Below are 15,916 nucleotides of genomic sequence, written 5' to 3' on the forward strand. Positions count from 1 at the left end.
CCCGCCCTGTTTTTTATGGCAGGTCTAAATTTTAAATTATACTCCAGTCACCACTGCACCCTATAGTTTCTCCTTTCTCGTTTGGTTTTCGGTCGAATGACTGGGTGTGACGTAGAGGGGAGGAGCTATATAGCAGCTCTGCTTGGGTGATCCTCTTGCACTTCCTGTTAGGGAGGAGTTAATATCCCATAAGTAATGGATGACCCGTGGACTGACTACACTACAGGAGAAAGGAATTTATCAGGTAAGCATAAATTATGTTTTTATTTAATTTTAGTGTAATGTTAGGTTTTACTGTAAGACAGGTTAGGTTTTATTTTACAGGTAAATTTGTATTTATTTTAACTAGGTAGTTAGTAAATAGTTAACAACTATTTAATAACTAATCTACCTAGTTAAAATAAATACAAACTTACCTGTGAAATAAAAATAAAACATAAGCTAGATACAATATAACTATTAGTTATATTGTAGCTAGATTAGGTTTTATTTTACAGGTAAGTATTTTTTTAGTTTTAAATAGGAATAATTTAGGTATCAATTGCAATTTTTATTTGGAATTATTTTAATTATGTTAAAGTTAGTGGTGGTTAGGGTTACATTAGGGTTAGACTTAGGGTTAGGTTTAGGGGTTAATAACTTTAGTATAGTGGCGGCGACATTGGGGGCAGCAGATTAGGGGTTAATACTATTTAACTGTTTGCTATGCGGGAGTGTGGCGGTTTAGGGGTTAATATGTTTATTATAGTGGCGGCGATGTCCAGATTAGGGGTTAAATATTTTAGTGTTTGCGATGCGGGAGGGCCTCAGTTTAAGGGTTAATAGGTAGTTTATGGGTGTTTGTTAGTGTACTTTGTAACACTTTAGTTATGAGTTGAATGGTGCAGCTTTGTAACGTAAAACTCATAACTACTGACTTTAGATGGCGGTACGGATCTTGTAGTTATAGGCTGTACCGCTCACTTTTTGGCCTCCCAGGCAAAACTCCTAATACCGGAGCTGTGGAAGTCCTATTAAAAAAAGACTTTTAAAAAGTGCGGTACTTACGTTGCGCGATGGCCAAAAAGGTGTGCGGTACAGCTATACCTACAACACCTGTAATACCAGCGGTAGTGAAAAAGAGCCATAACAATGCTTTTTCACTCATAACGCACAACTCGTAATCTAGCTGTATATTGGAACCTGGAGTGGTCTTCTGCCGCTGTGGTCTGTGCACATCAAATTTCAAAGTGTTGTGCATTCAAAGATGCTCTTGATTATATTTTTTACTGTCGTCTTCCTGTCATCTTAAACCAAGCCTGGCCATTCTCCTCTTACCTTTTTCATTAACAAGGTGGGTTTGCCAAAATAACTGCCTCTAACTGTAAACTCTAGAGAGTGCTGTGCATGAAAATCCCAAGAGATTTGCAGTTTCCTTATTTATGTAATTAGTTTTAGCAGAGATTACAAGATATGGATTTGCACAATAATGGCGATCTTGCTTACAACATGACAGTGACTAATTATATCTACTCTAGTAGCAGGTATCCTCCAAAAAAGGCAAGTGCTGGGGTGGGAGTTTGACCATAAAAAAAAAAAATGAATACAGAAAAGGTGTTAATTTATTTTAAATGTATAGCTGTTTATTGTCCCTATATCCCCCTGAGCATTCTCTTGAGCAATTGGAAGTTATGTCCCCAGAAGCAGAACTTTGTTTCACTTTCTGAGATGAAAATTTTTCTGCAGGTCACTTTAAAATAAAATGTTAAATGAGGCTGTTTACACTAAGGTGCCAGCTTAATTGCAGTTTGATGATTATGTGGAGAATAAAGCAATTTTAAAAATGTTATAATATATTGCAGCAACTGAAAATTACATTGCAGATTAGCTGCAGAATGTCCTTTTGAATAAATTTGTTTCCTTTGCTCTTGGTCTAACATCAGCAGGAGTCACTGCTTTGGAGACTGGGTAAGGATAGGGGGCGGGGTTGAAAAATCAATACGCTGCCACTTTGCACCGCTGCTCCATATTTGACTGTACTCTTCAACAGCTCTGTGCAGCCAAAACACATCACTGTTTGAAGAGAAAAGCCTGATGTGGCGCAGCGCTGCAAAATTAATACCCATGAAGGTTTATGCATGTGTCCTGTTCTTTCTACAGATCAGCTCCATTTTCTGCGATGACATCTCAGATCACAGCATGTTCTGCCTTGGTGGTTATGTCTATAGGCCTGGAATTCAGTTTACAAATGATCACACTTTGTCGTTTTAAACTAATGGTCCTGCTATTTTCCTTTCATCAACATCAAGTGTTATTTTACAGTTTATCAGGGTTTTTATAATTTGGCATCTGTGATGAGAGTGGGAAGTGACATCACCGGATGGGGGGCGTGGTTTAGGTCCGTTATTATCTATGTCGCAGTTACTAAGTGAGATGTATTGTACCAGGTGTATACTTCCATGCTCTGCAATAAAATAGTGTTGTACCTTCTATGCTGTGTCCTGCATCTCATGACATGGTGTCAGAAGTTCTTGCCTGCGCTTCTGTTTCCTGATTGATGACGATCTCAAAGTTTACCCCACCTGAGCCTTTTGATTTCTCTCAGCCTGCAGCTTGGCCCACATGGCGTCAGCGGTTTCAGCGGATTCAGCGCTTCAGGATTGCTTCCAAGCTGGACAAGGAGAGTGGTGAAGTACAAGTTAATTCTCTTTTATGCTCTATAGGGAAAGATGTGGAGCCAGTGTTCAATGGCTTTGCTTTACAAGAAGGGGAAGAATTTGACTTTGACATAGTTATGAACAAACTCAGTGCCCACTTTGTGCCCAAAAGAAATGCGATTCATGAGAGGGCTTGTTTTCACAAACGTGCCCAGCGTGTGGGAGAATCTGTGGAGTCATTTGTGCGCAGCCTGTATGAACTAGCGGAGTTCTGTGAGTTTGGTGCTGCTAAAGAGAAGCAAATCAGAGACAGAATAGTCATAGGAATTGCAGACACTGAAGTCTCACTGAAGCTACAGTTAGAGGCTGAATTAACATTAGATGGGGCTATTAGGATGGCCCACCAGAGTGAACTGGTTAAAAAGCAAAGTGGTGATCTGAGTTCTGAGAGTATCATGGATGAAGTGCAGCAGTTCAGGAGAGCTGCTAGTGAAAGGCACAGTGTAAGGGGTAGAACAAGAGCAACAGATAGGCCCAGAAGCGGATGGGCGCAGCATGCTCGCTGCACACGGTGCAACCGTGCCCATGATCAGAGTGTCGTATGCCCTGCTAAAGACAAAAGATGTAGAAAATTTAACCAAATGGGCCATTTTGAAGTGGTGTGTAAAACTGAATATATTATGGAGATGCAGGTGGATAACGACCAGGAGGGTCAAGAAGTGTCTTTTGTAGGGTCTGTTGTTGAACGGCCTGGTTCAGATGAAGATTGGAGGGTTACTCTAACTGTAATGGGAGTCAAAGTTGCCTTTAAGATTGACACAGGAGCAGACATCACTGTTATGTCCCTTGCAGCATTTATAAAACTGCCTCGACAGCCTCAGCTGGCGAAAGTTACAACAAAAGTCCATAGTCCCGGTGGCCGCATTGATTGTGCGGGGAAATTTCTTGCCAGCTGCGAGTACAAGCAGAGGAAATTCACCATGTGGGTGCATGTGATTAGAGGTCAGTGTGTTAACAACCTATTGAGCAGAAAAGCAACCTGTGGTTTGGGCCTAGTCGCCAGAATGAATGAGATTTCAGAAGATATGTTTGGTGAATTGGGCTTACTGAATTGCAACCCAGTCCGAATATCACTTAAAAGTGATGCAGTCCCATACAGCATAACCACTCTACGTAGAATTCCGTTCCCACTCATGCCTCAAGTGAAGAAGGAATTCCTGCGCATGAAGAATATGGGCGTTATTGAAGAGGTTGTTGAAGCAACTGACTGGTGTGCCCCCATTGTGCTTGTTGCAAAGAAAAACGGGAAGGGACGCATCTGCGGTGAAGAGAGATGTGTGCTGACGACACTTGAAGACATAGCTCCGAAATTGGCTGGGGCAAAGTTCTTTTCTACACTGGATGCTTCCAGCGGCTTCAGGCAGATACCCCTAGATTCAAAGTGTCGCAAACTGACTACCTTCATTACACCGGAAGGTCGGTTTTGCTTCTGCAGACTCCCCTTCGGGATATCCTCTGCTCCTGAAATCTTTCAAAGCGAAATGAGTTCTCTCCTAAGAGACCACGAGGGCACGGCAGTCGTCATGGACGACATCTAAGTGTATGGGTCTACATTTAAAGAACATGATCAGCGATTGAGCTGTGTGCTGCAGACCATTAAAGAGTCCGGGCTTAAATTAAAAAAGGAGAGATGCCATTTTAGGAAAGCTGAGTTATGTTACTTTGGGCATATCATCAATGGGGATGGCATCAAGCCGCTATTGAACAGATGAAAAGTCCTTCTGATGTACATGAGCTGAGACAAATATTGGGCCTTGTAAATTATGTGGGCAGGTTCCTTCCAGATTTATCCATAATACTACACCCTATCACAGAGTTGCTAAAGAAAGATGTTGCCTGGGTCTGGAGACCTTCAAAGGAAGAATCCTTTGTGCAGGTCAAGTCCCTGCTGCGGTCTGCCCCAGTGTTGGGGTTCTATGACCCTTACAAAAAGACTGTGGTTAGTGCTGATGCGAGCGGTTATAGGTTAGGGGTCTGCCCTCTTGCAGTTGAATGAGAACAAACTACAGCCCATCGCCTACTGTTCCCGTACACTGACGGCTGCTGAGTCGAAATACGCCCAAATTGAGAGAGTGTCTGGCTGCAGTTTGGGCCTGTGAGCGCTTTCAGCGTTACCTAGTGGGTTTAGAGAAATTTAGTCTGGAGACTGACCATAAACCGCTAGTCTCTCTAATTAACTCCTATGATATTGACAAAACATCCCTAAGATGCCAGAGACTTCTAATGAGGCTGCTCAGGTTCAACGTTCAGGCAGTGCATGTGCCGGGGAAACAAACGGTTGTGGCAGATACACTTTCCAGGCTCCCGCTGGCTGCTGCTGAAAAATCTTCAACGGAATCAGATGTGAAGGTGTATGTAGATTCAGTTCTGGCCTCCAAATCCATTTCTTCAGCAAAGCTAGAACAAATAAGAAAGGGGACATACTTCGATACAGACCTTCAAGATGTTACTAAGTACATAAAAGAAGGTTGGCCCGAGAGCCGGGCAGCCTGGATATGTTTAAGTTCTTACCAGTCAGAAAGGTTGCAGTTCACGGAGCTGGATGGGTTGGTGCTGTTCCAGGACCGCATCGGTATTCCTGTTAGCATGCGGCAGGAGATGTTAAGCAGGATTCATGATGGCCACTTGGGCATTACAAAGTGCAGAGAAAGGGCAGCTACGGCAGTATGGTGGCCTGGGATCAGCTCCGACATTGCAAACCATGTGTCAAAATGTGCATTTTGCCGGGAACGCCGGCCTACTCAGAGAAGGGAGCCCTTGATTTCTACTCCGCTGCCTGCAGGCCCGTGGCAGAAAATAGCTGCTGATTTGTGCGAACTGCACGGGAAAAAGTACCTAGTCGTGATCGACTACTATTACAGGTATTTGGAGATTGCACCCTTGAATTAAATCACAAGTCAAGCCGTTATCACTCATCTCAAGAGCTTGTTCGCCCAGTGGGGCATACCAATGGAGTTGGTGAGTGATAACAGAATGCAGCTTGCTTCCACAGAGTTAAGTTCTTTCAGCAGAGAATATGATTTTTTCCATTCCATGTCGAGTCCATATTACCCGCAGGCTAATCGAATGTCTGAAAGGGCAGTTCAAACAACAAAATTAATTTTGAAGCAATCTGAGCCGTACCTGGCCCTCTTGTCCTATAGGGCGACTCCCATTCAAGCCACAGGGTTTAGCCCGGCACAGCTGATGCTAGGACGTCAGATTTGCACCACCTTACGCTCTGTGGGTGTCTTTCAGCCTACTAGCTCTATTCCTCGGGACGAGGTCCTTAGGAGGGATGAAGAGGCAAAAAGGGGCTATCAATTCTTCTACGACAAGAGACACTCTGTGAGGCCCTTGCAGGAGCTGAATATGGGGCAAAGTGTCAGAACTAAACTGGATGATGAGAAGAAATGGAAGATGCCTGCTACGGTAATTGGACGCTCTCCAAAACCAAGGCCTTATGTAGTCCTTACTGATGGAGGGACAGTTACACGTCGAAATCGAAAACATCTTGAGCCTGTACCTGAGAGTTTGGAATTGGATGCCTCAGTACCACCGCCGGTGGGATGCTCTGTTTTAAGAGGGGTGCCTTCCCCTTAGCAAGATCACAGCGGGGATACGTCTTTGCCTCCAGCAGACTCTCAATCACCTTCTTCTGTATCAGAGGACAGTTCATGTAGAATTACATCAAGTGGAAGAGTGGTGAAACTTCCGGCCCGATATCAGGATTAGCACTAGTTAGAGCCGTGACCGGAAGTATGGGCAGAATAATCCCATGGTCACTGTGGACTAGGGTAGTCTACCCCGATGTTCAAGTCAGGATGTAATTCATGCTGCTTATACAGATATTCTCTTTAACTAGTTATTTGTTATATACTATACAAAACTGTTGTTGTATTCTTCTTGTATACCTTGTTATTTGATGTATTGAAATGAAAAAAAATGTATGCTTTGTCCTTTGAAAAGGAGGAAGATGTGATGAGAGTGGGAAGTGATGTCACAGGATGGGGGCGTGGTTTAGGTCCGTTATTGTCTATGTCGCAGTTACTAAGTGAGATGTATTGTACCAGGTGTATACTTCCATGCTCTGCAATAAAATAGTGTTGTACCTTCTATGCTGTGTCCTGCATCGCATGACAGCATCCTTACACAAAATGAAGCCTGCTTGTGGTTAATGGGTGTTATGAATGTATAAGTGCCCATCAGTTGGAAGGAGGGCAGGTAGTCTTCTGTAGTGAGTAAAAAGAACATTAAAAACAAGTATCTAAACACATAGATAATGCAGAAACCTCAGTGAATACAGAACTGTTTTAAAATGTCAGAGCAAAGGCAGTGAAAATGCATCACAGATATAGCAGGCTTGGAGAGAGCAACAGTTATTTGTATTTCAATTTCAGTTAGGCAGTTGTTAGCTGAATTAAAGGGATATGAATCCCAAAAACATTTTCTCCAACATAGGTGTGTCCGGTCCACGGCGTCATCCTTACTTGTGGGATATTCTCTTCCCCAACAGGAAATGGCAAAGAGCCCAGCAAAGCTGGTCACATGATCCCTCCTAGGCTCCGCCTTCCCTAGTCATTCTCTTTGCCGTTGTACAGGCAACATCTCCACGGAGATGGCTTAGAGTTTTTTGGTGTTTAAATGTAGTTTTTATTCTTCAATCAAGAGTTTGTTATTTTAAAATAGTGCTGGTATGTACTATTTACTCTGAAACAGGAAAGAGATGAAGATTTCTGTTTGTAAGAGGAAAATGATTTTAGCAACCGTTACTAAAATCGATGGCTGTTTCCACACAGGACTGTTGAGAGGAATTAACTTCAGTTGGGGGAAACAGTGAGCAGACTTTTGCTGCTTGAGGTATGACACATTTCTAACAAGACTCGGTAATGCTGGAAGCTGTCATTTTCCCTATGGGAACCGGTAAGCCATTTTCTTAGTTTAAGTAAAAGAATAAAGGGCTTCATTAGGGCTTAAAAAACTGGTAGACATTTTTCTGGGCTAAAACGATTACTTTACTAAGTATATTTGGCAGATTATTACTTTTAATAGTTGTTAAATCTTGGGGATTGTTTTAATAAAAACGGCAGGCACTGTATTGGACACCTTTTTCACTGGGGGCCTTTTCTAGTCATAGACAGAGCCTCATTTTCGCGCCTCTAATGCGCAGTTGTTTTTGGAAAGCATGGCATGCAGATGCATGTGTGAGGAGCTAAGAACCACTGAAAAAGCTTATAGAAGGCATCATTTGGTATCGTATTCCCCTCTGGGCTTGGTTGGGTCTCAGCAAAGCAGATACCTGGGACTGTATAGGGGTTAATTGTAAAAACGGCTCCGGTTCCGTTATTTTAAGGGTTAAAGCTTTCAAATTTGGTGTGCAATACTTTTAAGGCTTTAAGTTACTGTGGTGAAATTTTGGTGAAATTTGAACAATTCCTTCATACATTTTCACATATTCAGTAATAAAGTGTGTTCAGTTTGAAATTTAAAGGGACAGTAACGGTTTTATTGTAAAACGTTTTTTGTGCTTTGTTGACAAGTTTAAGCCTGTTTAACATGTCTGAACCATCAGATAACGATGTTCTATATGTATGAAAGCCAATGTGTCTCCCCATTTAAATATATGTGATATATTTGTGTCATAATGTCCAAACAAAGTAGGGATAATAATGCCATAGATATGATATTGCCCAAGATGATTCCTCTAATGAGGGGAGTAAGCATGGTACTGCATCATCCCCTTCTGTGTCTACACCAGTTTTGCCCACACAAGAGGCCCCTAGTACATCTAGTGCGCCAATACTTATTACCATACAACAATTAATGGCTGTAATGGATAATTCTATTGCATGCATTTTTTCCAAAATGCCTACTTATCAGAGAAAGCGTGATTGCTCTGTTTTAAACACTGAAGAGCAAGAGGACGCTGATGATATCTGTTCTGACATACCCTCACACCTATCTGAAGGGGCCAGGAGGGAGGTTTTGTCTGAGGGAGAAATTTCAGATTCAGGGAAAATTTCTCAACAAGCAGAACCTGATATTGTAACTTTTAAATTTAAATTTCAACATCTCCACGCACTACTTAAGGAGGTATTATCTACTCTGGATGATTGTGACAATTTGGTCATTCCAGAGAAATTAGGTAAGATGGACAAGTTCCTAGAGGTTCCGGTGCCCCCCGATGTTTTTCCTATACCCAAGCGGGTGGCGGACATAGTAAATAAGGAGTGGGAAAGGCCCGGCATACCTTTTGTCCTCCCCCTATATTTAAGAAATTAGTTCCTATAGTCGACCCCAGAAAGGACTTATAGCATACAGTCCCCAAGGTCGAGGGGGCGGTTTCTACTCTAAACAAACGCACTTCTATTCCTATAGAAGATAGTTGTGCTTTCAAGATCCTATGGATTAAAGGTTAGAGGGTTTGCTTAAAAAGATGTTTGTTCAGCAAGGTTACCTTCTACAACCAATTTCATGCATTGTTCCTGTCACTACAGCTGAGTGTTTCTGGTTCGAAGAACTAGAAAAGTCGCTCATTAAAGAATCTTCGTACGAGGAGGTTTTGGACAGAGTTCAAGCTCTTAAATTGGCTAACTCTTTTTTATTTTAGATGCCGCTTTGCAATTAGCTAGATTAGCGGCGAATAATTCAGGGTTTGCTATCGTGGCGCGCAGAGCGCTTTTGCTTAACATCCCTTTCAAGGGTAAAACACTGTTTGGCCCTGACTTGAAAGAGATTATTTCAGACATCACTGGGGGAAAGGGCCACGCCCTTCCTCTGGATAGGTCTTTAAGGCTAAAAAGAAGCCAAATTTTCGTCCCTTTCGCAGAAACGGACCAGCCTCAAATTCTACACCCTCTAAGCAAGAGGGTAATACTTCTCAAACCAAGCCAGCCTGGAGGCCGATGCAAGGCTGGAACAAGGGTAAGCAGGCCAAGTCACCTGCCACTGCTACCAAAACAGCATGAAGTGTTGGCCCCCGATCTGGGAAGGATCTGGTGGGGGGCAGACTTTCTCTCTTTGCTCAGGCTGGGGCAAGAGATGTTCAGGATCCTTGGGCGCTAGAAATAGTTTCTCAAGGTTATCTCCTGGAATTCAGGGAACTACCCCCAAGGGGAAGGTTCCACGGGTCTCAATTATCTTCGAACAAGCATTCTTACACTGTGTAGAAGACCTGTTAAGCATGGGAGTGATTCATCCTGTTCCATTAGGAGAACAAGGGATGGGTTTTTACTCCAACCTGTTCATAATTCCCAAAAAAGAGGGAACATTCAGACCTATTTTAGATCTCAAGATTCTAAACAAGTTTCTAAGGGTTTCATCATTCAAAATGGAAACCATTCGAACGATCCTTCCTACCATCCAGGAAGGTCAATTCATGACCACGGTGGACTTAAAGGATGCGTACCTACGTATTCCTATCCACAAGGAACATTTTCGGTTCCTAAGGTTCGCCTTTCTGGACAAGCATTACCTGTGGCACTTCCATTCGGATTAGCCACTGCTCCAAGGATTTTCACAAGGGTACTAGGGTCCCTTCTAGCGGTGCTAAGACCAAGGGGCATTGCAGTAGTACCTTACTTGGACGACATCCTGATTCAAGTGTCGTCTCTGTCAAAAGCAAGGGCTCATACGGACATTGTCCTAGCCTTTCTCAGATCTCACAGGTGGAAAGTGAACATAGAAAAAAGTTCTCTGTCCCCGTCAACAAGAGTTCCCTTCTTGGGAACAATAATAGTTTCCTTAGAAATGAAGGTTTTTCTGACAGAGGCCAGAAAATCAAAACTTCTAAGCTCTTGTCAGGTACTTCATTCTGTTCTTCTTCCTTCCATAGCGCAGTCCATGGAAGTAATAGGTTTGATGGTTGCGGCAATGGACATAGTTCCTTTTGCACGAATTCATCTAAGACCATTGCACCTGTGCATGCTCAGACAGTGGAATGGGGATTGTACAGACTTGTCTCCGACGATACAAGTAGATCAAATAACCAGAGATTCACTCCGTTGGTGGCTGACCCTGGACAACCTGTCACAGGGAATGAGCTTCCGCAGACCAGAGTAGGTCATTGTCACGACCGACGCCAGTCTGGTGGGCTGAGGCGCGGTCTGGGAACCCCTGAAAACTCAGGGTCTATGGTTTCGGGAAGACTCTCTTCTCCCGATAAACATAATGGAACTGAGAGCGATATTCAATGCTCTCAAGGCTTGGCCTCGACTAGCAAAGGCCAAATTCATAAGGTTTCAATCAGACATCATGACGACTGTTACATATATCAACCATCAGGGGGTAACAAGGAGTTCCCTGGCGATGGAGGAGCATCCGGGGGAGTGGGAACTCCATCTGGAAATCTTTGCCCAAATAACTCAATTATGGGGCATTGCAGACATGGTTCTGATAGCCTCTCGTCAGAACTTCATGGTCCCTTGTTACGGGTCCAAATCCAGGGATCCCAAGGCGACTCTATTGGATACAATAGTAGCACCTTGGATCTTCAACCTAGCTTATGTATTCCCACCGTTTCCTCTCATTCCCAGGCTGGTAGCCAGGATCAATCTGGAGAGGGCTTCGGTGACCTTGATAGTTCCTGTGTGGCCACGCAGGACTTGGTATGCAGACCTGGTGAATGTGTCATCGACTCCACCATGGAAGCTACCTTTTGAGACAGGACCTTCTTATTCAGGGTCCATTCGAACATCCGAATCTGGTTTTCCTCCAACTGACTGCTTGGAGTTTGAACGCTTGATTTTATCAAAGCGTGGGTTTTCAGATTCTGTAATAGATACTCTTATTCAGGCTAGAAAGCCTGTAACTAGAAAAATTTACCATAATATATGGAAAAAATATATCTGTTGGTGTGAATCTAAAGGATTCCCATGGAACAAGATAAAAATTCCTAAGATTCTTTCCTTTCTACAAGAAGGTTTGGAGAAAGGATTTTCTGCGAGTTCTCTGAAGGGACAGATCTCTGCTTTATCTGTTTTACTTCACAAAAGGCTGGCAGCTGTGCCAGACGTTTAAGCGTTTGTTCAGGCTCTGGTTAGAAGCAAGCCTGTTTACAGACCTTTGACTCTTCCCTGGAGTCTTAATCTAGTTCTTTCAGTTCTTCAAGGGGTTCCGTTTGAACCCTTACATTCCGTAGATATTAAGTTATTATCTTGGAAAGTTTTGTTTTAGGTTGCAATTTCTTCCGCTAGAAGAGTTTCTGAGTTATCTGCTCTGCAGTGTTCTCCGCCCTATCTGGTCCATGCAGATAAGGTGGTTTTACGTACTGAGCCTGGTTTTCTTCCGAAGGTTGTTTCCAACAAAAATATTAACCAGGAGATAGTTGTACCTTCTTTGTGTCCGAATCCAGTTTCATAGAAGGAACGTTTGTTACACAATTTGGACGTTGTCCGTGCTCTAAAATTCTATTTAGATGCTACAAAGGATTTCAGACAAACATCTTCTTTGTTTGTTGTTTATTCTGGTAAAAGGAGAGGTCAAAAAGCAACTTCTACCTCTCTATCTTTTTGGCTTAAAAGCATCATCAGATTGGCTTATGAGACTGCCGGACGGCAGCCTCCTGAAAGAATCACAGCTCATTCCACTAGGGCCGTGGCTTCCACATGGGCCTTTAAGAAAGAGGCTTCTGTTGATCAGATATGTAAGGCAGCGACTTGGTCTTCACTGCACACTTTTACCAACTTTTACAAATTTGATACTTTTGCTTCTTCTGAGGCTATTTTTGGGAGAAAGGTTTTGCAAACCGTGGTGCCTTCCATCTAGGTGACCTGATTTGCTCCCTCCCATCATCCGTGTCCTAAAGCTTTGGTATTGGTTCCCACAAGTAAGGATGACACCGTGGACCGGACACACCTATGTTGGAGAAAACAGAATTTATGTTTACCTGATAAATTACTTTCTCCAACGGTGTGTCCGGTCCACGGCCCGCCCTGGTTTTTTAATCAGGTCTGATGATTTATTTTCTTTAACTACAGTCACCACGGTATCATATGATTTCTCCTATGCAAATATTCCTCCTTTACGTCGGTCGAATGACTGGGGAAGGCGGAGCCTAGGAGGGATCATGTGACCAGCTTTGCTGGGCTCTTTGCCATTTCCTGTTGGGGAAGAGAATATCCCACAAGTAAGGATGACGCCGTGGACCGGACACACCGTTGGAGAAAGTAATTTATCAGGTAAACATAAATTCTGTTTTTTTTAAAAGTTTCCAATTTACTTCTATTATCAAATGTGCTTTGTTCCCATGGTATTCTTTGTTGAAGAGACAGCTAGATAGGTGTCTGGAGCACTACATGGCAGGAAATAGTGCTGCCTTCTAGTGCAAACGGATGATATTATTGCAAAACTGCTGCCATATAGTGCTCCAGACATGTGCACACTCCTGAGCTTACATCCCTGCTTTAAAAAAAAAAAAGAAGAAAAATGATAATAGAAGTAAATTAGAAAGTTGTTTAAAATTGCATGCACTGTCTGAATCATGAAAGAAAATGTTTTGGGTTTCATGTGCCTTTAATGCATGATTTGTTTACACTTGTAAAGCTAAATATACTTCCAGATAAATCGCTTTATTACTTTTTTAATGGTCTTCATTTTCTTTAATGGTGCGGTATAAATATAGACTTTATATAATATGTATGTGATTATAGTAATCAAAGTTCTTAAAGGGACATTCAAAACAATTGGTATTGTCTCAAAAATCTACTAAACACAATGTATATGAAATAATATAGTGGAGAAACTATTACTGAATGGTTCTTTATTCAAGAGAACATCAGAACATGATAACAGTAGACCTAATATAAACCGTATATAATATAATAATATAAAGTGTGTATTCCCCCCAGAGTGAAGTCACTAGCGGGGTAGAGCGGACAAACACAGTGAGTGTAATACAGACTTTTAACGTGAGACAGATGTCCCTATATGTATACACGATGGATAAAATAGGCATATTATTTTAGATAACACCCTGAAAATAAATGAACAAATAATATATTACAACAGTGATTATTATTAAACGAAAAACAGTGTGAAATAAAGGGATAATGCAACCACTGTGCAAAATTATAACCATTGTATAGAAATGTAACCGGGCACATTTGTACATAAGTTACATTTTGTATACAACGGTTATATGTGTGCACTGTGGTTACATTATTATTTGATCTTATTTTATCTTGTTTTAAGGTTTATAATTATATTGGTTTTCCCTGCCCTCAAAAAACCTCCAGTTTGTTTCACATACTTTGTTCACCTTCGAGGAAGTAAAATCTTTTAGTTGAACTGGGAAATTAGTATGAGCGCATTAGATTCTTTATTCAATTTTGTAAAGATCATTAAACCCCTAATGACTGCTGTGGTATAGTCAAAGCAGAGATTAGCCTAGGAATAATATTCAGATGCATTTTTTATAATTATATTTGTTGTTTAAATATTGAAAAAAAATATAGTAATGTTTAGTGTCCATTAAGCAATGGGTGCTGCCACGTTGTAACCTAGGTTTCCTTCTCTGCTGAGGCCAATTAGATACAGTTATAAATGGGTCACTATAATGTGCAACTAATGACTTTGTTTAATATATCTGTCTATGGAGTTTGTACTTAACACTTTTATATTATGAGTTTAAGTCATCATTTTTTTCAATTTAAAATAATAAAGTTTTTTTTCCTGTTTATACTTTTTTTTCGTTACTGGTTTTTTGTCGGACTTGCAATACAAGAGCGCTCCCGTTTCGCGCATGACTATTCATATTGTTATTGAATTTCCCAAGATACGTAAGAGGCATTCTTCAGACGGCAACAATCAAGACTGCTGAAATCCGGACTGCTACAAATATTTACACAGCGTAATAAACAGTGCAATTACTGTTTTAAAACAATAACGGTGTAATCGCATATAATAAATATTAGTATGAGAATTGGCATATAAATTATTGCTTATGTATACTGTTTAATAATTTATTTATATGTATAGATAACCTGTTATTTAAAAATTAAAACTATCTAATAAAAAATCATAAGAGTGGACTACGCTATGCGCATGCGCAGTTCGTTGCATTCCTCGTGAACGCGCGTTGAAGACCGCTCTGTACGTCAGTCTCTAAAATAAGGAAATGGCTGTGGGGAGGAGTCAGGAAGGTAACGATAGTGAAAAATAAAAGTTATTTTTTACATAAATATATTATCGATTTGTGACAAAAACGTAGTGACTTAGTAAATGAAGATATGACTAATTGACTGGTGTATAGAGAAAACTTTACCTTCACTTTAAGAACAAGTTGCATTATTAACCTGTATATAGAAAAGTTTTGCTTCTGTATTCTTATCAAATATTTTTACATTTTATATATTTATTAATAGCCAAAGTAATCATGTAATGTTGGTTTAAATGCCTGATAGGTAATCATGTGCTCTGGTTTGTCTTACAGAATAGTCCTGATCAGTGGTAGAAGATCATTCTGTAGCATATTTTCAGTGCTGCCATACCGAGACTGTGGTCACATTGGGTAGGTATAAATGTCACTTTAACTTACCTAAAAATGTACATTAGAATGCTTTGTTCACACCAACATTTACATGTTGTCTAATTAATATACTTAATTAAAGGGATGTGAAACCCAAAATGTTTATTTTATGATTCAGATAGAGCATGCAATTTTAAACAACTTTCCAATTTACTTCTATTATCTAATTTGTTTCGTTCTCCTGCTATGCTTTATTGAAAAGAATACCTAGTTAGGCTCAGGATCAGCAGGACACTACTGGGAGCTTGCTTCTGATTGGTGGCTGCATATATATATATATATATATATATATGCCTCTTGTAACTGGCTTACCATTATGTGTTAAGCTAACTCCCAGTATTACATTGCTGTTTCTTCAACAGAGGCTAGCATGAGAACAAAGCAAATTTTATAATTGAAGTAAGTTGGAAAGTTGTTTAAAATGGTATGATATATCTGAATGACAAAAGAAAACATTTACATTTCATGTCGCTATAGTATACTATTAATTTACTTATTTTTGACTACTGGGTGAGCAGCTATGTTATGGATACTTTATCTGTTTATCTACCTATCACTATGGGGCCAAAATTATGTGTACACCTGATCATCACAACTATAACAGTTTGTTGGACCTTACTCAACTGCAACTATCCAGGGATCCCTTTAGGCCAAATTTGTCAAAGGCTGAGAGACAAGCAGTGGATGAAATAATGTGAATATAAGATCATCTGAT

The 15,916-nt window shown here is 41.0% G+C and overlaps 1 protein-coding gene across 1 annotated transcript in view; it reads left to right on the top strand.

Annotated features, from left to right (window-relative positions):
- The window catches only part of CABLES1 (Cdk5 and Abl enzyme substrate 1), a 319,853-nt gene that overhangs the window by 185,825 nt on the left and 118,112 nt on the right, over positions 1–15,916 (top strand). Inside the window, exon 4 of the mRNA XM_053714974.1 lies at positions 15,106–15,183. Within this exon, the coding sequence (XP_053570949.1) occupies positions 15,106–15,183 (78 nt within the window). The remainder of the gene's footprint in view (positions 1–15,105; positions 15,184–15,916) is intronic.

The sequence above is a fragment of the Bombina bombina genome, chromosome 5 (genome assembly GCF_027579735.1).
Source record: "Bombina bombina isolate aBomBom1 chromosome 5, aBomBom1.pri, whole genome shotgun sequence".
NCBI classification, from domain to species: Eukaryota; Metazoa; Chordata; class Amphibia; order Anura; family Bombinatoridae; genus Bombina; species Bombina bombina.